Source organism: Anguilla anguilla, chromosome 3 (genome assembly GCF_013347855.1).
Source record: "Anguilla anguilla isolate fAngAng1 chromosome 3, fAngAng1.pri, whole genome shotgun sequence".
Lineage (NCBI taxonomy): Eukaryota > Metazoa > Chordata > Actinopteri > Anguilliformes > Anguillidae > Anguilla > Anguilla anguilla.
This window is the reverse complement of record NC_049203.1, coordinates 60,295,881-60,318,878: the sequence shown is the minus strand read 5'-3', so window position 1 is coordinate 60,318,878 and position 22,998 is coordinate 60,295,881. Positions and strand designations below refer to the sequence as shown.

Here is a 22,998-nt window from a genome sequence, read left to right as displayed (position 1 = left end):
CCCCCCCACCCCACCCCACCCGGGGTCCGCATGCCTGCACCGGGGGCTGAGCAGGGTAGTGCCCGGCTGCCCGGTCCAGCCCTAGAGGGGACATGGAGGCCTGTGTTGGGTTCGTGCTGGGTCCCGTTTTATTTCACCTGACAAGCAGTTGAGTTGAGGCCAGGCTGGGCTGAATTATTAGTTGGCAGGTTTTTTGAAATTCAATAAAACCTTAATTGATTCATAATGCGTTTGTGCGCATATCATAATTACATTACTTCAGCTGAGCTGCACTGCATAGGAAAGCTATTTGCTACAGTTGGAGTATTTTAACCTCAAAGAAGGATCGCTGCTACTTTTTGTGACTGTGTTTAAAAAAAGAAAAAAAAAGAGGCTTCTTTCCGTTAATTCAAGACGAATTAAAAGAACGACCAGTCGTTACACATACGCTGTTGGTTCTTTCTTCTTTGTCCCCCGGGTCAGGGTCGGCTGGGGACAGAGAGAAATGATTAAGCTGGGTGGGGCTCAGGCGGGGTCGGGGGTCGGAGGTCGGAGGTCAGAGGTCGTCAGGTCAGGTTTGCTCCTGGGAGCTGTGGCGCACGGGGGAGGGTTTGACTGCGTTTCCCTGTGCGGGTGCAGGTGGGCGATGTGTTGGAGGTGGTGGAGGACGAGACCTTCCCCTGCGACCTGATCCTGCTGCGGTCCAGCCGCGATGATGACACCTGCTTCGTCACCACGGCCAGCCTGGACGGGGAGTCCAACCACAAGGTCGGGAGAGACCGCTGCTCAGAGAAACCTTCGGCTCCTGCTTCAGACTGGCCCCTCAGACTGCCTCTCATTTTACCTCAGAGCTCACAGGGAACCACCTAGACGGCCTCTTATCCCTCCCTCATTCCCTCCCATGACCTGCCACACTCCTTTCTCTTTCTTTCAATTTCAATTTCAAAGTGCGTGCTTTATTGGCATGACAAATATAGGCACTTGTGTTGCCAAAGCAGTGGTTATAACATACAACTATATACAATTAATCCGTTATATAAAAAAATATAAAAGATCTTTCTTTCTCGTTCTCTTTCTTTCTCTTTCTCTTTTTCTCGGCATGATACATGTATGATACCAAAACATCTGGAAAAGGACAAATAACCAAAGCGTATGGAAAAGGAATGAAGGAATATGCGTGCACACATGTATGTGCAGCATGTGGAGTTTGCACTGGAGCGCAGACTAACTGGACGTTTGGAGTGTATTGTTATTGTGTGCAGCGCGTCACACAGATTCTCATCCGCCCTCTCCCTCCCACAGACACACTACACAGTGCCCGACACTGAGAGGGATCTGGACTCGCTCAATGCCACCATTGAGTGTGAGCAACCCCAGCCCGACCTCTACAAGTAGGAGCCGCTATGGCCGTGCGCCTGAGTGTGTGTCTGTGTGTGCGTGCTTGCGTATGTGCGAGCCACTGTCTGCTTGGCTGTGAGGACATGCGTGTTTCGTTAAAAGTTGTGCAAGTCGCTCTGGATAAGAGGGTCTGCTAAATGCCTGTATTGTAACGTAATAATGTTTCTGAGATGTGGTTTCAGTTTGGTCATTAACCTGGATTTTAATACGTGTCATTCTAGCGCTTGTGACTCTGCTCTGAGCCAGGTTATGTTTTTTCACCTCGAGTGTAATGACCTGATCTTCGGATGATCTTTGAGCTAGTGGGATGTACACGTTTGTCCAAACTTCCTCTTACATTACATCCTCTATATTGCCATTCATTGTTCATCGGACTGTATGAGACAATGATAATGTGTTAGCCCCATCTAGTGTTCAGGTTTGCTCATTGCTCCAATATTTAGACATAAATAAAACAAAGATTTGAAGTCCTATGTTTAGACTTTAGATCTTATATGTATTACTTTTTACTAAGCAAGACAAAAGGACTGCCATTGAAGTGAGACAGTTTGACTCATTTCAAGATTTGCCAATGGGGTAATACGATTTCACTTGTCAAGCAAACGGTAATATAAAACAAGCAGATATTTTCTGAGATTAAAAATATAAGATTTAAAGTCTGAGTAGACGACTGAAACACTTGCTGAGACAGGCTGGTTCTGACAGTGTATCTTTACAGCTGGAGGAAAGTGTGTTGAGTTTATGGCAGTGAGGTTGGAGCTGTTCTGTTAGCTCTGCAGTGGCGGTGAGGTAGTGCAGGTCTAGAGAGGCGCAGCGGCAGGGGCTCCGCCGCGATTTAGCCCCCCAGGCTCCGGGTCCTCACTGGGGCGTGTCTCTCTCTCTCTCTGCAGGTTCGTGGGGCGCATGCACGTAAACAGGAGCGATGGGGACCCCGCCGTGCGGTGAGCCGCCCCCCCTTCCCCCCTCGCCCCTCCGCCCCGCCCGCATCCCCTCGCGCCCCTCCTTTCCAAAAACCGCACCGCGCTTCAGTGGATTAATCTGTCTTTCTTTTCCTCTTGCGTTTCTTTCAAATCGTTACTCTATCGACCCGTAACTCCTGACCGAGCGTCCGAGCGAGGCGGGTCTGGCGGGTCTGGCGGGTGTTCAGAGACGGCTTAGGAAGCGCTCTGGGGCGCGTGCATCACCCCGCCTGTTTGTAGCGCCCTTACCAGGAGCTTCTCGAGCGCGCCGGACGTGCGGACGGAGCCCGGCCGCGCTGCCGTGCGAGCGTTCAGCCCGGGAGTCCTGCTCGAGCGCACTGAACGCTGTTTGCTCAGGAGCTCTGCGGCGTGCGCTGTTGAGTCCTGCTGAACGCTGTTTGCTCAGGAGCTCTGCGGCGTGCGCTGTTGAGTCCTGCTGAACGCTGTTTGCTCAGGAGCTCTGCGGCGTGCGCTGTTGAGTTGACTGTGACTTGTGTTTGTGTGTTCAGGTCCCTGGGCCCAGAGAATTTGCTTCTGAAAGGGGCCACTTTGAAAAACACAAAGAAGATCTATGGTAATTGCTAGGGCAGTGTTTCACTGTGTACAATGCAATGATTTGGATGCCCGCGTTAAGTAAAATAGGGGGTCCAGTTATCTGAAAGTTGGTCAAATTGAGCATGCCCCCTTCCTCGCCCCACCTCTCACCTCTGCTCCCCTCTCGTCCAGGCGTGGCGGTTTACACCGGCATGGAGACCAAGATGGCGCTCAACTACCAGGGGAAGTCCCAGAAGCGCTCGGCTGTGGAAAAGTAAGGAGGGAGGGAAGTGAGCGAGGGAGAGGAGAAGGGGGGAAAAGAAAGAGAGATGAAAGTTTGAAGTCAGCTGGAAACGGCAGCAGGTTAGAGGGTCAGATGATCCTCGGATTGGGCCCCTCGATGTTTATTTCTCCTTCGCGGTCGCGGTCCTTGCGGTTAACACGAGCAGACCGCTGTTATTCAAACATAGCCCAAAATAAAACTTGCAGCGCGGCAGGGGAGAGCGCTATGATAAACAAAGGAGAGAGGGAGAGAACAGGACTTTCTGGAACGGTAGTGCCGGTATGTGGCTGTTTGTGCTGACCTCACTGTGTGTGTGCGTGTGCGTGTGCGTGTGCGTGTGCGTGTGCGTGTGCGTGTGGTCTCTCTCAGGTCGATCAACGCCTTCCTCCTGGTGTACCTGAGCATTCTGCTGAGCAAGGCGCTGGTGTGCACCACGCTCAAGTACTGGTGGCAGGGCCGGCCGGGCCAGGACGAGCCCTGGTACAACCACAAGACCCAGAAGGAGAAGGACACTAACCTGGTGAGGGCCTGGAGCCAACGCGCCTCCCTGGGGAACGCACGCGGCTGTGCGCACACGCGTGTGTCTGTCTGTGTGTGTGTGTGTGCGTGTGTGTGTGCGCGCAGGCATGTACTTCAGGGGTGTACTGAATCCGTACTTTCAGGTGCTGTGGTTAAAAACTCCTAAAAAATGCCTGAATGGCATGAATACATGGTGATCACTTGCTCCTGGTTTTGCTTATACACTTTGTTGTACGTCGCTCTGGATAAGAGCGTCTGCCAAAGGCCTGTAATGTAATGTGATGTGATGTAATGATGTGTGGTGATTGTAACAGCAGCTGCACAGTGATGTTGTAATGATGTTTTTGCGTTGCAGTACCTGAAGATGTTCACCGACTTCCTCTCCTTCATGGTGCTCTTCAACTTCATCATCCCCGTCTCCATGTACGTTACCGTGGAGATGCAGAAGTTCCTGGGCTCCTTCTTCATCGCCTGGGACAAGGACTTCTACGATCCCGAGATCCAGGAGGGGGCGCTGGTCAACACCTCTGACCTCAACGAGGAGCTTGGGCAGGTGGGAGGGGGAGGCAGTGAGGGCTGCTGGGGGTGAGAGGGGGGGCAGATCAGGTCCTGCCTCCACACACTGACCTTGGCTACTCCCACAACTGAAATAGTTTGGCTGTAGATCAGTCTTAGACGGTTTGGCAGATAATTACCTACCATTAAACGCTGGGTTCATTACATTGATTTATGCTGGCAGTATAACTGCCCGAGAATTAATTGTCCGTTCTTATTGTTCTAGTCTATTAATTGAATGTGTTTTTTTTTTTTATTGCCTTGACTTGCCTGATGCATTTCCTCTCCTGGCCTGCAGGTGGAGTATGTGTTCACGGATAAGACGGGCACCCTCACGCAGAACAACATGGAGTTCATCGAGTGCTGCATCGACGGCTTCCAGTACAAGTCCCAGGGCCCCCAGTCCGAGGTGGACGGGCTCTGTGTCCCCGACGGGCCCATCAGCAAACTGCAGCAGAAGGCTGGCAGGGTGGGTGTACCCGCCTGATCTGGAGCGCGCACACACACATACACATGCACATGCACACACACCCACCCACACACACACACACATACACATACACACACACACACACACACATACACATGCACATACATACACACACACTCACACATACACACACATACACATACACATGCACACACACCCACCCACACACACACACACATACACATACACATGCACACACACACACACATACACATGCACATACATACACACACACTCACACATACACATACACATGCACACACACCCACCCACACACACACACACATACACATGCACACACACCCACCCACCCACACACACACACACATACACATGCACATACATACACACACACTCACACATACACATACACATGCACACACACCCACCCACACACACACACACATACACATGCACATACATACACACACACACACATATACACATACACATGCACACACACCCACCCACACACACACACACATACATACACATGCACATGCACGCACACACACGCACATATACACATACACATGCACATGCACATACATACACACATATACACATACACATGCACATGCACGCACACACACGCACATATACACATGCACATACATACACACACACATACACATATACACGTGTGCACAGACACACACACCCACACACAGATACACATACACAGACACACGCATACAAACACATTCACACACAGACACACATACACAGACACACACACATACACGTGCACACACACACACACACACACACACACACACACATACACACGCACGCACACGCACACACATGCATGCATACAAACACACACACACACAAACACGCACGTACACACACGCGTGCATACAAACACATGCACAAACGCATACAAACACACGCGTGCACACGCACATACGCACACACTCAATTATACTTTATTATCCAATTATACCTGAGTGTCACATTGAGATTTATCGCCTCGTTCACAAGAGACCTACCCAAGATGGGGCCAGCACTGCAGAACAGAGGAGCGCAAAGTTCAGGCATCCAATCCACACAAGCCGCCAACACACAGCATGCGCCATATCGGGGGACCTGATTGTTTTGTGAACAGGTGGGATGAGGTGTCAGCGTTTAGGTCAATCCGGCGGGACCTGACTGTTCTGGTCAAATGTTTACAGGCATTGAACATTCTCCCCTCAGAACTGAAGCTCTGCCTGAGTGCAGTGCGGGGTGGTTGTGTGCTGATGATAGACTGCTTTATCCCTCTGCCTGTGGATGCGTCTTCTTATTGTTGGTTTGGGAAGCTGCGGATCTTTTACCTTTTTTGGCTCATGTCTGCTGCCTTTGTGTCCTGGCCTGGCCTTTCTTGGCTCAGTCTCTCTTGTAAAAAAGGGGTTTTAAACTCAGTGTAACCTCCTGGTAAATTGGACATTGATGGCTGTGTCTACCCTGTCCTCATTTGTCAGACAAAATGGCTGAGGAATGAACGTACCGTTTGGTCAGTATCTACAGCGCCATTGCATTTGTGATGGAGGTGTGGTACAGCAGAAGCAACTTAAATCAAGTGCTTGGCAATGGAGAGCAGTCTGACAGAAATCATTCTGCTGATCGTTCTTATTAGCAGTGTACGTTTCAGGGAGTCAGCTTTGTTAAAACGCCAAAGCTACTGCAAGCAAAGCACGCACGCACACCTGTGATGTACATATGCGCACACACACACACACACACATGCACACCCACATATATGTACACACACACACACACACACACACAGGTGTGGTACACACACATGCCACGCACATGATACACATTACACACACACACGATACGCAGAACGCTGAATGCCTGGTAAAGTGAACAGTGTCCCCCCCCCTCCCTGTGCATCCGCAGGAGAAGGAGGAGCTGTTCCTGCGGGCTCTGTGCCTGTGTCACACGGTGCAGGTGAAGGAGGCGGGGCAGGGGGAGGACGGCCGGGACCAGGTGGACGGGCTGGACCAGGGGGACCAGGGGGACCAGGTGGACGGGCTGGACGGCGGGAACGACGGCCCGCGCGGGGGCGAGCGCTGTGGCTTCATCGCCTCGTCCCCCGACGAGGTGGCCCTGGTCAAGGGGGCCATGAAGTAAGCAACGGCGGCGGCCCCTGCCTTTGGCCCCGCCCATTCAGAGCGGACGCTCAGGAGCTTTGACCACATGTGTAGAGAAAACATTCAGTGTGTGAGGAACTTTGACCTCATGTGTAGAGTGAACATTCAGTGTGTGAGGAGCTTTGACCTCATGTGTTGAGTGAACATTCAGTGTGTGAGGAGCTTTGACCTCATGTGTTGAGTGAACATTCAGTGTGTGAGGAGCTTTGGCCTCATGTGTAGAGTGAACATTCAGTGTGTGTGGAGCATTGGCCTCTTGTGTAGAGTGAACATTCAGTGTGTGTGGAGCATTGGCCTCTTGTGTAGAGTGAACATTCAGTGTGTGTGGAGCATTGGCCTCTTGTGTAGAGTGAACATTCAGTGTGTGTGGAGCATTGGCCTCTTGTGTAGAGTGAACATTCAGTGTGTGTGGAGCATTGGCCTCTTGTGTAGAGTGAACATTCAGTGTGTGTGGAGCATTGGCCTCTTGTGTAGAGTGAACATTCAGTGTGTGTGGAGCATTGGCCTCTTGTGTAGAGTGAACATTCAGTGTGTGAGGAGCATTAACCTCATGTGTTGAGTGAACATTCAGTGTGTGAGGAGCTTTGACCTCATGTGTTGAGTGAACATTCAGTGTGTGAGGAGCATTAACCTCATGTGTTGAGTGAACATTCAGTGTGTGAGGAGCATTGGCCTCATGTGTTGAGTGAACATTCAGTGTGTGAGGAGCTTTGACCTCATGTGTTGAGTGAACATTCAGTGTGTGAGGAGCATTAACCTCATGTGTTGAGTGAACATTCAGTGTGTGAGGAACTTTGACCTCATGTGTTGAGTGAACATTCAGTGTGTGAGGAGCTTTGACCTTGAGCGTAGAGAAAACATGCTGTGTGTGAGGAACAGTCAGCGCAGTACACAGGATGCATCTGTGTTCCTCATCACGCTCCGCTCTGCTCATTCGCAGGTATGGCTTCACTTTCCTGGGGCTGGAGTGTAAACAGATGAAAATCATGAACCGGAATAACGATGTGGAATCGTAAGTCACCGCGTGTTTGCTTTGAGATTTTACATTTATTTATACTGGCTTATGTTGTCAGGTTGTTAAGTATGTTTTTCTTTTAGTTTGGAGTAAGACGTTTGTAAAGTCTGTTCTGTCCCTAAGGTATGAGCTGCTTCACGTGTTGAACTTTGACCCCGTGCGGAGACGGATGAGCGTGATCGTGAAGTCAAAGACGGGTGAGTTTTTTGCGGTCCTCTCGGGTGCGTTGGTGACCGTTGAGAGCTTGCGGGAGAAACGGGCTCCTCTGACCCCTCTCTCTCCGCTCAGGGGAAACGCTGCTGTTCTGCAAGGGCGCCGACTCCTCCATCTTCCCCCGCGTGAAGCCGGAGGAGGTGGACAGGATACGCATGCACGTGGAACGCAACGCCACGGTCAGAGTCTAAACCGCGTGGTTGAACCGGAGGAACCTCCTTACGCACACACTGCTGGAATCACACTTCTGTCTCCTATCACACACACTTCTGTCTCCTATCACACACACTTCTGTCTCCTATTGCACACAGTCTGTCTCCTATCACACACACTTCTGTCTCCTATCACACACACTTCTGTCTCCTATCACACACACTTCTGTCTCCTATTGCACACAGTCTGTCTCCTATCACACACACTTCTGTCTCCTATCACACACACTTCTGTCTCCTATCACACACACATCTGTCTCCTATCACACACACTTCTGTCTCCTATCACACACACATCTGTCTCCTATCACACACTTCTGTCTCCTATCACACACACTTCTGTCTCCTATCACACACACTTCTGTCTCCTATCACACACACATCTGTCTCCTATCACACACACTTCTGTCTCCTATCACACACTTCTGTCTCCTATCACACACACTTCTGTCTCCTATTGCACACAGTCTGTCTAGTCAGCTTCTACACTCATTTTTCTGCAGTTGTTTCTGCTCCGATTTTGTCATTTTATACCTTTTATGTAGCATAGCAACTGTGTATACTGTAAGCGCTATCCAAGACGTGTTCGAGATCTTTCTAAATGTCTGTAGTGTTTCTGCTTTATTTCAGTTGCTTAAAGTAAACTTTGGGTGTGTGTGTGTGTGTGTGCGTGTTCTCTTCTGCGTATGAATGTGTGTGTGTGTGTGTGTGCCTGTGCTCTTTTGCGTGCGCTTTTTTGTGTGTGCATGCTTGTGCGTGTGTGCATGCATGTGTATATGTGTGTGTGTGTGTTTGTGCATGCGCGCGCGTGTGTATGTGCACATGCGCGCGTGTATGTGTGTGTGTGTGTGTGTGTGTGTGTGTGTGTGTGTGCGTGTGTGTGTGCATGCGTGTGTGTGTGTGTGCGCATGCGCGCGTGTGTGTGTGTGTGTGTGTGTGTGTGTGTGTGTGTGTGTGTGTGTGCGTGTGTGTGTGCATGCGTGTGTGTGTGTGTGTGTGCGCATGCGTGTGTATGTGTGTGTGTGTGTGTGTGTGTGCGTGTGTGTGCGCATGCGCGCGTGTATGTGTGTGTTTGTTTCTCAGGAGGGCTACCGCACGCTGTGCGTGGCCTATAAGGAGATGAGCGTGGAGGAGTTCGCTCAGGCCGACGCTGGGCTCAGGGACGCTCGCCTGGCCCTGCAGGACCGGGAGGAGAGGCTCATGGCCGTCTACAACCAGGTGGAGACCGGCCTGAGCCTGATAGGAGCCACGGCCGTGGAGGACAGGTCTGTGCTAGCCAAACTGCGCCGGACCAACACCCTTACAGACCAATGCACCGTCCACCTCATCCTGGGCCTGAGACCTGAACTGTCACCACAGGCATTTTACAGCTGCCTTAATTAAGTACCAGTTACAATTACAACACGTATGATCATAATGAGAACAGCGCCAGACAAGACGAGTTTTAGAGGTGTAGGACATCTCCTCAGAGTCTAAATCATCTCTGAGGGTGGCTAGCCTTCAGGCTAGCATTTTAAAAATGACCCAGGAAAGGATTCTTGTTGTACAGGCAGCATTTATTTCTGTATGTTGTAGTGTCTTTACTCTGTCGACGGTGGCAGTTGTGCCATTGTGTTTCCTGTAAGCGCCAGTTCAGGTGAACAGCAAGGCTTGTTTCTCTCTCCTCTCTCCTTCCCTCCTCTCCTCTCCTCTCCCCTCCCCTCCCCTCCTCTCCTCTCCCATCCTCTCCCATCCTATCCTCGCCTCTCCTCTCTCTCCTCTCCTCTCCCCTCCTCTCCCCTCCTCTCCTCTCCTCTCCTCTCTCTCCTCTCCTCTCCTCTCCTCTCCTCTCCTCTCCTCTCCTCTCCTCTCCTCTCCTCTCCTCTCCTCTCCTCTCCTCTCCTCTCCTCTCCTCTCCCCTCCTCTCCTCTCCTCAGACTGCAGGAGGAGGCGGCCGAGACCATGGAGGCGCTGCAGGGAGCAGGCATGAAAGTGTGGGTACTGACGGGGGACAAGATGGAGACGGCCAAGTCCACGTGCTACGCCTGCCGGCTGTTCCAGCGGGGCACGGAGCTGCTGGAGCTGACGGTGCGCACCCTGGAGGAGGGAGGCCAAAGGCGCGAGGAGCGTCTGCAGGAGCTCCTGCTGGACTACCACAAGAGGACGGTGCAGGACGCCCCACCCGCGAAGGCCGGGGTCACCAGGTCAGCGCTGAGCGTCCGGTAACCTCTCTCTGTCAGGCGGGAGAGGGAAAGGGCAGAGGTCATGAATTAATTGATTGTAGTATAACGGTTAGGGAGATGGGCTTGTGACCCAGGTTGCAGGGTCAAATCCCATGCAAGTACACTGCTGTTGTACCCTTGAACAAGGTACTTAACCTGAATTGCTTCAGTAAATATCCAGCTGTATAATGGGATACTATGTTAAAAAGGTATGTGAGTCTCTCTGGATAAGAGCGTCTGCTAAAGACCGGTAATGTAATTATTGTTTTGTCAATTGAAAGTCCCACGAGTCCAGTTAGCCTCTGGTTGATGTGAGTGCAGCACTGGGGTCTAGGGCCCTCAGTGAACACAAACGTGGGTCAAGGGTCAGAGCCTTACATAAATGGTCAAATTACATGATAGACTACCCAAAGCATAAAGAAAAGATAAAGAAACAAGCTGCTTCCCACTTGAATGCATTGTGCAAAGGTGCGCACGTGTGCATGCGTGAAGAGGTGTTTGTGTGGCAGTGTTAAGCATCGACGTGCTCAGTAACGCCCCCTGACCGCGCGACAGGAGGTGGTCGGCGGCGACGCAGGAGTACGGCTTCATCGTGGACGGCGCGGCGCTCTCCCTGGTGATGAACGACGCTAGCGCCCGGCGCTACAAGAGCCTGTTCCTGCAGATCAGCCAGAGCTGCTCGGCCGTGCTCTGCTGCCGCATGGCCCCCCTGCAGAAGGCCCAGGTGAGCTTGGGCGGGACGGGGCGGGGCGGGGCGGGGTGGGACGGGGCGGGACGGGACGGGACGCCCTGCCAGGGGGCAGTGTGCCCGGGGCGCTGCCCTGCTTGCCCTGCTTGGATTACGCCCGGGCTCTGAGCGTATGGAGGAGTCTGTGATTACATTCATATCAGCTCTAATTATGTGGGCAGGAGTCTGCATTGGCCTGGCACTGACCCTGCCAGGTCTTCTGTGGCTCGATAGGGGGAGATTGAGTGCTCTGTTTAATCTCTTTTTCTCTCCTTCTCTGTCACTTACTATTCCTTTGTTTCTATATTCCAACCTCGTTTTCCCTTCCTCAATCCTTCCCTCCTTCTTCCTCACTTTTTCTGTCTCTCTTAACCTCCCTCCATCTCTTCCTCCATTATCCTTCCCCTCTCTTCTTCTGCATCCCCCCCTCCCTCTATCGTCACACACTTCCTCCTCCCTCCTCCCTCCTCCTTTCTCCACCTCCCACTCCCATCTCCTTTCTTTCTCCCCATCTCTCCATCCCCTTCCAGATTGTGAAGATGGTTAAGAACTCCAAAGGGAACCCCATCACGCTCTCCATTGGAGACGGAGCCAATGACGTCAGCATGATCCTGGAGGCGCACGTGGGGATAGGTGAGATGTCTCTCAGCCGATTAATAATTCATGATTAGTGACTAATCGGTACGAGCCTTCTGCTCCATCACCCTGAATCTCGGCACTGAAGTAGCCCTCCAGCTCTGGCCCTGAGCCTGGTTTTTAGCGGTTTAGCTTCCGAAACAGAGCTCAGTACTCATCCTCAAAACCCCGATTCCACATCTTAAGCCTTGTCAGCCTGTCAGCTTCTGAGCACGGATACGCATGCACTCTGACAAGTACTCAACACGATCAGACCCGACACCAGGTTTGCCAAAACAGAATCATTGTTTGTTCCAAAAAAAAAAAAGAAGCTTGCTGCATCCTAAGAAAAACGAGACTTGACGTGCTGTGTAGGCGGAATCATGGCTGGACAGAGCGTGTGAAGAAGCCAAACGGCTTCTTGAATAGGCTGCTTAAAGGTGCTCTCCATTACAGAAAAAAATACACGAGCGATGGGGCGACTAGCACCCCCTGCTGGTGGGTGAGCGAAACAACCAGGTCTGCTTATGAATATTTTACACAGCTGATATACTGAGCTTACATAAGAATACTTAGCATATTGCTTTTCCACTTACTGGATAACCTGGCACATGCGCTGATGATGAATCATAATGTTACCGGTTCGTAAATGGCCTAGGCCAGAAGGGCTAATAGGCACTTCAGCCCCTCAGAATGTTCGACCTCAGTTTTAACTTTGGAAAGGCGCTCACCCGTACCCCTGTTCGCCCCGCCCCGTGCGCTCTTCAGGTATAAAGGGGAAAGAGGGGCGGCAGGCAGTGCGGAACAGCGACTACGCCATCCCGAAACTCAAGCACCTGAAGAAGCTGTTGCTGGCCCACGGGCACCTGTACTATGTCCGCATCGCCCACCTGGTGCAGTACTTCTTCTACAAGGTAGGACGGGTCGCACAGACCCAGAGCAGGCTGTAGTGTGAGGGCTTCAGGAACACGTGCTCTCTTTATTTAGTTTGGTACACTGCAATAGCAAGATAGGCTCATCTGTACCCTAAAAGTAGGTACCATAAAGTGTAAGTTTTACAAATGATGTCCTGTGCGCCTTGAGTCTGTGGTGTTACCATTCAAGCCGCTGTGAAAAGATGGCAGCGAATGGTCAACTCGTCCTGACAGAGAGCGACGGCCAAACATCGCTCGTCTTTACCTCTCTCTTCTCTCTCTCTTTCAGAATCTTTGCTTCATTTTACCTCAGTTCTTGTTCCAGTTTTTCTGTGGATATTCACAGCAGGTGAGCGCTCCTGCTGCGGTCACCTGGACCTGGTCTCGACCCAATCAGGGCCGACCAATCAGGAGCATCTCCAGATGTCTGTGTTCCTCCCCTATAAACTCTCCTTCCCCTCTCTGCTCCCGGAGTGCCTGGTCAATGATACATGCGTATATCGTATATGTATACATTTATAAACATTCACACTCAGTATAACACAGTCACATCAAATATACACACTGCAGTCATAACACACTTAACACGCAGCCAACTAGTGTTATTACACTGCTGACACTAGATGCATATCCACCAAAAGAAGTGTGTATACTCATTATTCTTTTATTATTTGTACACACACCTGTGTATGTTTGCATTTGTATACATACATCAACATGTGCATATTTGTCTATGTACATGTGTGAATATGCTCAGATATGCATTTGCATATTGCTGCACAACAGACTTGTAGGTGCTCTTCGTTTTGCGATGATGGCACCACAGAACCAGGTTGTTCTGCAGCTCTGTGCGTGTGTGCGTGTGTGTACGTGTGCGTGCGTGTGCGTGCGTGTTGGGTCAGTGCGCACGCGTGTTCCTCTCTGTGTGGTATTAACCCCTGGCTGCCCCTCCCTGCCCTCCTCCCCAGCCCTTGTACGATGCAGCCTATCTGACGATGTACAACATCTGCTTCACCTCTATGCCCATCCTGGCCTACAGCCTCCTGGAGCAGCACATCAGCATGGAGATCCTGCTGGACGATGCCAGCCTGTACAGGTGAGGGAGCCGGGGAAACATCCTGCTCTCGTTCAGAAAAAATATCTCCCAGTCTGCCGCTCCGGGCCTTCTTTCACTAAACAGGACAACAGAGTTAACTGGGTAACTGTACCGGGTAAAACCCGGAAACCCACCCAAATCTGGAGCATGGACTGAAGTAAAAAGAGCTGTTCTGGGTTTCAGTTTTACTTTTAGTTACCCAGCGAACTCCATAATCCTGCTTTGTGAAATACCGCCCTTTGCCTTCATGAAGCTGCTTCAGTTCCCATGCAGATCACAGTTTAATCTACAGTAAAGCTGCTAATTCTTATCGCATTCTGAAGTGCATCCTCACAGGTGTTTCATTTCCCAATGCCGCTGAAGTATTAAAACGAAACTGGGGGAAAAAAAACATTTAGACCATAATCATCCAATCATGATACGCGTTTTAGGCGAGGACAGACTGCTGATGTCTTTTTTTCCCTTCTTGGCACTGGAATGTTAATGTCCTTTATAATTCATGGTTCATGGTCCTTCTGATGATGTATTACTTTTATTTCATTGCGTAAATCAAAAGTCTGCACTTCACCGTCTAGCGCAGTAACTTCTTAATTTATCGTTCTCCCTCCCTACCAAACTTTTCTCCTTCCTCTCTCTCTCTCTCTCGCTCTTGCTCGGTCTTTCTCTATCCCAATCTCTCTCCTTTCTGTCTCCCTCTCTTTCTCTGTCTCTGCCTCTCTCTCTCTCTCTCTCTCTCTCTCTCTCTCTCTCTCTCTCTCTCTCTCTCTCTCTCTCTCTCCCTCTCTCTCTCTCTCTCTCTCTCTCTCTCTCTCTCTCTCTCTCTCCGGGTGATAGGGAAGAACGCGATGCTGCGTTGGGGTCCCTTCCTGTACTGGTCATTGCTGGGCTTGTTCCACGGTCTGGTCTTCTTCTTCGGAGTGCACTACCTTTTCGGAAACCCCGCACTACAGGACAACGGCCAGGTCTGCCGCGCGCTCCGCCCCCCGCACTGCCACGCCCGTCCCGGACATTTCAGCCCGGCGTTCAAACTAACCTCAGCCCTGTGCTCCTCTTCTGTAGGTGTTTGGAAACTGGTCGTTTGGGACCATAGTTTTTACAGTCCTCGTCTTCACTGTCACCCTTAAGGTAAAAATACTTCTTTGTAAACATTGCCCGAAAAAAGCTCATTAACTTTGAAAAGTTTATTTTAGCCATAAGCAGTCTGGGCTTGCCAAGTGATATTTGAGAACTGAGCCTATGCCCTAGCCCAGTATTCAACTAAATCCGCCTTCTTGTACAGCCCAGTTGGAAACTATTGCAGCTCGTTTATTGTCTTGTTAGTTTTAAAAATATTACACCGCACCAGACACAATTGGGCTCATTCCTTTCCTTTAGTTTTTTTTGTGGTGGCAGGAAAATAAATGGCTTTATTAATAGCTAGACTGCCCTCTCAAGCGGATATGAGGGTTTATAGGAAAACCGACTGATCCCTGCTGTGTGTTCACAGCTGGCTCTGGACACGCGGCACTGGACGTGGATCAACCACTTTGTCATCTGGGGCTCCCTGGCCTTCTACGTCTTCTTCAGCTTCTTCTGGGGCGGCATCATATGGTGAGCACGGCGCCGCCCTGCTGGACAGCTCGCAAACACAAAAACCCTTTAAGAGCATCGGCTGCGGGTTTGTGTGTGGGGGTGTGAGTGACTGTGGTGTCTCCCCCCTCCTCCCCCCACAGGCCCTTCCTGAAGCATCAGCGGCTGTACTTCGTCTTCGCTAACATGCTGAGCTCGGTGTCGGCCTGGCTGGTCATCATCCTGCTCATCCTGCTGAGTCTGCTCCCCGACATCCTGTTCGCCGTGCTCCGCCCCCCCCGTGGCCCCCACCCCCGCCAGGTACGGCCCCGCCCTCCTCTCCCCCCCTCTCTGTGTCTGCTCTCTACCTCCTCTCCTCCCCTCTCTGTGTCTGCTCTCTACCTCCTCTCCTCCCCTCTCTGTGTCTGCTCTCTACCTCCTCTCCTCCCCTCTCTGTGTCTGCTCCCTACCTCCTCTCCTCCCATCTCTGTCTGTGCTCCCTACCTCCTATCCTCCCCCCCTCTCTCTCTGCTCTCTACCTCTTCTCCTCTTCCTCTCTGTCACTGCTCTCTACCTCCTCTACGTCCCCTCTCTGTCTCTACTCTCCACCTCTCCTCCTCCTCTCTGCTCTCCATCTCTTCTCCTCCTCTCTCTCTCTCCTCTCCCCTTCCTCTCTGTCTCCCCTCCTTCTGATGCCCAGTTTTACCCAAGTCATCCCCTCTTTTTAATCCCCCTCTGTTTTCTCTGCTTTCTTTCCCCTCCTTTTTTCTTGTGACTCCTCGAGTCCTCTTTTGGTGCACTCCTCTTCACGTCATAATCACACCAATCCTGCCCCACCCCTCTGATATTGCCGTCAGTCTGAGTCTCTTTGCTCTTCTCCGTGTATAAGAACTCAGGTCCTCTCTCCTCTGCTCATGATGCAGTTTCTTTTCTTCACTGTTCCCTCACTAGCAGGCGAATAGGTTTGCCCAGTCTGGAAGAGCCCAGCGGTCTCCACAAATCAGTCTCACAGTCATCGCCCCCCAAGTGTGTTTGTCTGTCACTCTTCTTATGGATGGGATGTCAGTCTGGCCCAGTGCAGTCTCCCTCATTCTGTGTCCCACGTTTCTGTGTCTGTTTGTGGATTTTTAGCCCTTTAAGTCATTTAAACTCCCCCCCTCCCCCCCCCCCATTGAAAGTCATAGGCAGGTATATTTGATCTCTGTTTTTGTACATGCATTGATGATTCTCTGTCGCTAGTCATGGCACTCAGGCCAGTCTACGAGAGCCGTCAACCAGCTCAGCCGGGTCGTGGTCACATGATCACAGGCCCCTCCCATTTTTGAGCTGAAGCCAGGGACGGTTCTCTTCGCCCTCACTTTGAAACATTCTGTGGTCACTCGGCGTGGAAACATGCATGCGTTTCCCCCTCTGCCAGCACTCCTTTCCTTTGCCTTCTGTCTCTCTCCCTCTCTCTTCCTTTTCGCTCTTATTCACTCTTGTTTTTTGTTGTTTTTTCCCCCCCCCCTGCCTGTCATGCTGTAGATGAAGCAACGTCTTCCTTCCTCTGGGACCTCCACTATCTTCATGCTGTCGCAGACCGCCAGCACTCACAGCTTTTCCTGGAGTGACTGAGGTCTTCCTCCTGCCTGTCCTCCTCTTCATTTCCGCACCTTTTCAAGAGTTGATTTAGGCTGCCAGTTGTGCCTGCTCTGTGGCCCAATACGAAGACAGCTACCTTAGAAGGCGGCATTTTCGCTATTTTTCCACACTTATCCTTCGTAGGCACGTCCCAAAAATGCGTCCCTCTAAGATGTCTGATTTTGGTTAAAAGGCAACATCTGATGCATCCTTCAGCTGGAAAGCTATCCCATGAGTCTTTGCAATTGCCTCGGACGTTAAATTAATGGCCGCTCAAATCAGTGAAGTGATAAAACTGTGAATATGCAGTGAATTCCATAATTTGTTGTAGTCATATCTAAAGGTACATTTTAGTTATTTAATACACTGGAATAATGTATTTAATGTTTTTAAGCCTGTATGAGCTTTCTCTGAACTAACCCAATAACTGGCTAGTAATCGCGTTACTTCCCAATAGAACAAGATAACGTAGCACTAATTTGGCTATCCAGCGAACACACCGAAATACTTAACGTGATAATCTGTTTAAAAAGTTGCTGAACTAGTGACTAGTTATGTACTTATTTGAACGTAAAAAGACAAATTTAGTTTTCCCTTAAATGGAGACTTGTAACAATTTCAGCTACAATGGCAGAATCAGTATTTATTTGCATTGGGCCTCTTAGTTGGAAAGTAAAAGCCGGTCAGGTGTAACGAGTTCATGGGTACACAAACTCTCTGTGACGTCATTCTGCCTTCGACGTGCGTCCCAAATTCGCTGCCTTTTGAAGTTCCTTTTCCGTTAGGGCGCTGCCTTCAGAGGGAGCTCACGAAGGACGCAGGCAGCGAGGCAGCTGTCTTCGTATTGGGGCACAGCCTGTCTCTCGCTTGGAAGTATCGCTGCTGTCTTGCTTTCAAGTATACAAACGTTTCGCTGCCCTGTTCCCCATACCTCCCCTGTCTGCCTCTGTTGCCAACCTTGCACAGTGACACAACGGCAGTGTCCCATTGCTACCTATCCTGGAGGGTGTGTCTCTCGTACAGACGATACATGCATCTGCTGTGATGTCATGTGATGCGGTTAAAGGAAGTTACGTTTGAAGCCATAGTTAATGACCCTCCCATTAAACGCAGAGGTCATTTTTGTGTGACCTGCTGAATCTGGCAGCACCTGGCTCGAAGGTCACTGAGGCCTGTCACTGACCTGGTTCGTGTGGTTGTGGTCGTGGTTGTGGTTGTGAAACGGCGCTCGGGGGGCTGTGTGGAACGGCGCTGCACCGCGCCGCGGGGTGGGACGGGCCCCGTCTGCCTGGCCTGGCGTCTGCTCTGTCTGCATGCCTGTCCCAGCGAGTGAAGCACGCTAAGAGAGGCGGGGTCGCGTGGGGGCAAAGGTCACCTGCATGCTTGTCGTAGGCCCCGCCGCAGACCCAGTGATGCGCCCCGCCACACCTGCGGTGGGATGTCCTAGTGTGTGTGCGCGTGTGTGTGTGTGTGTGTGTCTTATTGTGCATGAGTGAGTGAGGATTCCTGCGTCTGTGGTTGTGTGATTAGAATGCTGAACATTAATGAGCCCTTAAGTTCACCCCAGTAGTACGCTTGGACCTGACGCACACCAACTTTGTACTTGACAGTGCCAAATGTGTTAGTATGAATCATAGTATGAATCATAGTATTGCGTGGAAGCCTGATGTTTTTTTTTTTTAATTGTTTTTTTAAAATTGACTTCCACGCAATACTATGTTCCGTACTATTCAGTTTTTCAGTTTATTGAAAAATTGATAAAATACATCAAGGATCTTATGTTGTCCAAAATCTGAGACTTTAAAAAAGTTTTTATTGATGCAGTAACAAGGTGTGTTGTTGCATCCTGATTTTTTCAGTGTGTGGGCATGTGTTGATAGGTTTTTCTGTCTATGTGTGTGTCTGTGTACGTGTGGTGGTGTGCACTATTGGACTGTCTGTGTGTGTGTGTGTCGGTAGCCTGGGTGTGTGCGTGTGTGCGCATGTGTGTGTTGGTAGTGTGCGCATGTGTGAGAGCGTGTGCGTGTGAGTGAGTGTGTGAGTGAGTGAGTGAGAGAATGTGCGTGCGTGTGTAAATGTGTGTGCGTGCGTGTAAGTGTGTGTATGTGTGCGTATGTATGTGTATGTGTGCATGTGCGTGCGTGTAAGCGTGTGTATGTGCTCGTGTGTATGTGTATGTGTATGTGTGCGTGCGTGTAAGTGTGTGTGAGTGTGCGAGCGCTGGCTGTGCGGGTCTAAGTGTCTCTTGCCTCGCCCTTCCAGAAGAAGCCGGCTCAGTCGGGCGTGGGGTCCCCCCAGTCTTCAGCCAGGCCCCTGCTCATGAGAACCTTTTCAGACGAGTCCAATACTGTCAATTGAACAGGTATCAGACCACGCCCCCTCCCTCCCAGGTGTCTGTCAGGTCTGGTGATTCCACTAATCAGAATGAATGAAAACAACTGTCCCTCCCTCTCTGCACCTGAAGGGTACAAAACCCATTCTCTCGCTCTCAGAACCAAAACAGCTAGCTGAAACAGTGCCCCCCAGTGGATGTGAGACAGCATGGAGATCCTCACATGGCTGTGAAAATATTCAGCCCATCCTGCTGACTTCTGTGTTGCCAAGAAACAGCATTCCTTATAACAGACACTTCTGGAGCATCTGGAGCAAAATTTAAATCTGTACAACAGGTGGCAGCACTTGCTATGTGAATCCCTTGTTGATACTCCCAGACAGACTGTATCAAAAACAAGTTCTGGCCTTAATTGTTTGGTTGTGATAGGGAAACTAAGGTTCCACAAACTCAAAACATTTGAGCTTAGATATACAATGTGATCTTCATCACTCACCTGTAGATGGCAGTCAAAGGGACTGTTTTTATAAACCATAAAAAAATTGATTCTATGTAATGAATTTGGGTTGCCTATAAAAAAGAATAAAAGACCATCCACTTGTTGACACCAACTGAGTCGTCAACTGGGAGTAAATGCTGCGTCCTTCTCTCAGCCTTCTCACTGTCTCCCTCTGATACACTCAATCTTTCAAGCCCCTGCATGTTTTCACAGTTAATTTCCTGTGGCTCGTTCCCTTTTTAAAATGAACTAAATGGCCTGAGGCACTCTGGTGTGGGGTTCTTCTGTGTCACGAGGTTGTGTGTATATGTGGGTGTGGGTGTGTGTGTGTGTGTGTGTGAGAGACCGTAATTGCGTGTTGATATTCACAAATAATTACAGGTGCTGCAATACTTCCCTTTTCCAGATCTCTGTCTTTGTTGGTAGCTGTGGTGGTTGTGGTGTTTTGTAATCGGGGTCCAGTCTTGACCGTCGGTCGCCACGTCTGTCGTTTGGTGTTTGTGCCCTAGGTTGCCATTATCCTCCCCCCCCCCCCCCCAGCCCCTGCCTAAGCAGGGCTTTGCTTGCTGCATGCTGTGTCACGTGTCTGTGGTGTCCGTGCCTGGTGTGGAATGCTGTTGCTAAGCGCTTGTACTGACTGCCGCTCGTACGAGGGAGACTCGGGGAAAATGGATGCCTCATCTCTGAGAAAGGCAGAAAATGGCTAACTCCAGACATGAAGCGCGGTTAGCTAGTCCGATTTATTACCTGTAAACGTTCTTTTTGTTTCCTCTAGCCTTCAGAAGACCCTCTCCTACCTGTAGGCATGTAAAGGTAAAACATCAGAGGTTCATGTCTTGTATTTCATCCTTTTGGTGGGTTCCGTTGCTCCTGGTCTCCTTTCCTCACTGATAAAAGATCACGTTTTGAAATCAGACGTAAAGTGGCATGCTTTTGAAAAAAGGAGTGCCCGCCTCATCCTGGACTTGGGGAGAAAGAAGGCTGTTTGTGCATGAATTTTCTGCCTGTTTCAGAATACGGCCTTTCTTATGTTATCTGGGTTCTGCTCTGTCCTGTCCATCTCAGTGAGCTTGGCAGTGTGGCGTCAGTGAGGTCGTTTGAGTGATGGGCGTCTGTCTGTCTGTCTGTCTGCAGATTGCTGATGTCACGCCGCTGTCGTACAAGAACTTGAACGAGCGGGGGCAAAGGGACTGGAACGAGTGGCTGACAGGACCCCTCGCCTAGGACCCGCCCATCTTCTGCGCCAGCTGTCTGGGCTGCTGCCTGTTTTTTAAAAAAGAAAAAAAAAAAGAGAGAGGATAAAAATGAAATAAAGAATAAAGCAGTAGGCCCGGCCTCTGACGCGTGTGCACTCTACCGCAGCTCAACACCGTCCTGCATGCCTGCGACCTCCGGACCAATCAGCTCGCACTGCATTAACTGTTCCTCAGTCTCGCTCTCCCACAGAGGGGGGTGGCTTTCCGGGTTTTTCTCTCACTTTCCTTTTTCCGTCAGTGCAGCGGAAGTTGGCGGCCCCCCACCCCCACCCTCACCCCTCAGGCTCATTCGACCTCACATCCACCCTCCTTCCTGCTGTCCCAGAATGCCGCACCTGCATGAATGGACACGCCTGCCAAGGCCACGTGCCACGGTCGCCGTGGGAACAGTCTGGTGGGGAGGGGGGGAGTAAGACCTTGTGTCCTCATTAACTTTTTAAAGAATTTGTTACAGTGTCATAGACTTGGGTCCAACATGTATTGAAAATACTTTAAGGTGCCATTAAAATTGCTAAATGCTCCTGCAGATCCCTGAGAACTTTCAGTGGAACGTTACCAACCAAAATGTGCATCACATGAATGAAGAATTTATTTTTTCTAATCTTTTCAGTAGTCTGCAGGGGTTTCAAATGACTAAAACAAAGTATTTCAAATATTTATTTGACCCAGGTCTAATTTCATGTTTGTGAAACAATCAGCTGGGCTCAAATGGCAAATATATATTTTTTATTGAAAGTAGTATTGAAATGTTACAGTGGGCCAAGGACAGAACTCCAGTCCACAAGATTCAAAATTTGCTTTGTCGTAAACTTAAACTTAAAAGATGAGAGCTGTACTACACAGAACTGGGAGATGACCATAGATGTATCCTTTCAACACGCACAGCCGGCTTTATTCCTCCCATCAAACCGTTTGGAATTCTGGGATGTTGGGGGACCGGTACTTGAGAGATCAGTGCTTGGACGGTACGTGATAATTCCGCTGCTCCTCCCACTGGAAAAGGTGCATGCGAGTGTAGGTGTGCGTAAGGGATCTGGAGGTAAGTTTGCCTCCTGGTCAGTGCTTTAAATATGTCCTGATCTGGCCTTTTATCATCTTACCACCATCTCCCAGTCTCTGTAGCCAACCAGTGAAGATACAGTCAGCATAGTTTCTAGAATGTTCAGAGGGAAAATGCATGTATGTGTACATATGTGCCGGATGCCAAAAATCTCCTTTATCCTTCAGAGAGGAGCTGTGCGGTGAACTTGCCATTCCTTGTATATTTGTGTTTTTGTTTGAACTCTTCTCCAGTGTGCCCATTTTGCTTAATTTCCTGTGACTCTGTGATCCTACTGTTCATCTTTGGACAGGCGTTTGTCTGACAGGTTCCTATGCGCATACGTGTACATGGACACACACACACACACGCGTGTGCTTTAGGACATATGGAAGGTGATTAATAAGGTCCCATTTTGCGGGGCCTTGAGGGCACATTTGTGTGCCCCTTTCTGAGGTAACCGTGCCAACCACAGTCTACCTGCCAGTGAGGGGGGGAGGGGGGAGGTTTGTTCCACTGTGAACTCACAACCCCCTCCCCACACCACCCCAGGGTTGCTCTGCACTTTCATGCCTTTGGCTAAAAGCCACTCATCTGGGGTTGGGGGGGGAGTTGGGTTCCTTTAATGTCCATAATTGATGTCTATAGTTCATTCTTCACACATTCCATTTATACATTGCCATTACTTTAATCACTTTTTAAAATACTACGGAACGATTTTCATTCTTGTTTGTTTGTGCGTATGTGATTCTATATGATATATTTATTGCAATGTGTGATTTTACTTGCAAAATTGTTATATTTTTATAGCCATGATTTTTTTAAATGAATGGGAATGACTAATCAGATT

At 50.1% G+C, this 22,998-nt stretch overlaps 1 protein-coding gene across 7 annotated transcripts in view; it reads left to right on the top strand.

Annotated features, from left to right (window-relative positions):
* atp11c (ATPase phospholipid transporting 11C) overlaps nucleotides 1-21,144 on the top strand; it is a 53,411-nt gene extending 32,267 nt beyond the window's left edge. Inside the window, exons 6-32 of one of the 7 annotated variants that reach the window (XR_004764367.1) lie at nucleotides 619-747; nucleotides 1,282-1,370; nucleotides 2,268-2,318; nucleotides 2,846-2,910; nucleotides 3,063-3,144; nucleotides 3,523-3,673; nucleotides 4,028-4,225; nucleotides 4,526-4,696; nucleotides 6,608-6,837; nucleotides 7,802-7,873; nucleotides 8,000-8,073; nucleotides 8,165-8,268; nucleotides 9,385-9,566; nucleotides 10,218-10,484; nucleotides 11,058-11,226; nucleotides 11,760-11,862; nucleotides 12,613-12,758; nucleotides 13,048-13,107; nucleotides 13,727-13,853; nucleotides 14,680-14,816; nucleotides 14,914-14,979; nucleotides 15,341-15,444; nucleotides 15,567-15,723; nucleotides 16,927-17,017; nucleotides 19,285-19,384; nucleotides 20,629-20,666; nucleotides 20,988-21,124. Coding sequence is in view for 6 of the 7 variants with exons in the window: in XM_035408907.1 (XP_035264798.1) it covers nucleotides 619-747; nucleotides 1,282-1,370; nucleotides 2,268-2,318; nucleotides 2,846-2,910; nucleotides 3,063-3,144; nucleotides 3,523-3,673; nucleotides 4,028-4,225; nucleotides 4,526-4,696; nucleotides 6,608-6,837; nucleotides 7,802-7,873; nucleotides 8,000-8,073; nucleotides 8,165-8,268; nucleotides 9,385-9,566; nucleotides 10,218-10,484; nucleotides 11,058-11,226; nucleotides 11,760-11,862; nucleotides 12,613-12,758; nucleotides 13,048-13,107; nucleotides 13,727-13,853; nucleotides 14,680-14,816; nucleotides 14,914-14,979; nucleotides 15,341-15,444; nucleotides 15,567-15,723; nucleotides 19,285-19,380 (3,030 nt within the window). In the remaining variant the exon portion in view is untranslated. Of the gene's footprint in view, nucleotides 1-618; nucleotides 748-1,281; nucleotides 1,371-2,267; nucleotides 2,319-2,845; nucleotides 2,911-3,062; nucleotides 3,145-3,522; nucleotides 3,674-4,027; nucleotides 4,226-4,525; nucleotides 4,697-6,607; nucleotides 6,838-7,801; nucleotides 7,874-7,999; nucleotides 8,074-8,164; nucleotides 8,269-9,384; nucleotides 9,567-10,217; nucleotides 10,485-11,057; nucleotides 11,227-11,759; nucleotides 11,863-12,612; nucleotides 12,759-13,047; nucleotides 13,108-13,726; nucleotides 13,854-14,679; nucleotides 14,817-14,913; nucleotides 14,980-15,340; nucleotides 15,445-15,566; nucleotides 15,724-16,926; nucleotides 17,018-19,284; nucleotides 19,385-20,628; nucleotides 20,667-20,987 lie in introns of all 7 variants that reach the window. The other 6 variants (XM_035408909.1, XM_035408907.1, XM_035408911.1 and 3 more) reach the window with 6 other exon arrangements.
* The last annotated feature ends 1,854 nt before the right edge of the window (nucleotides 21,145-22,998 follow it).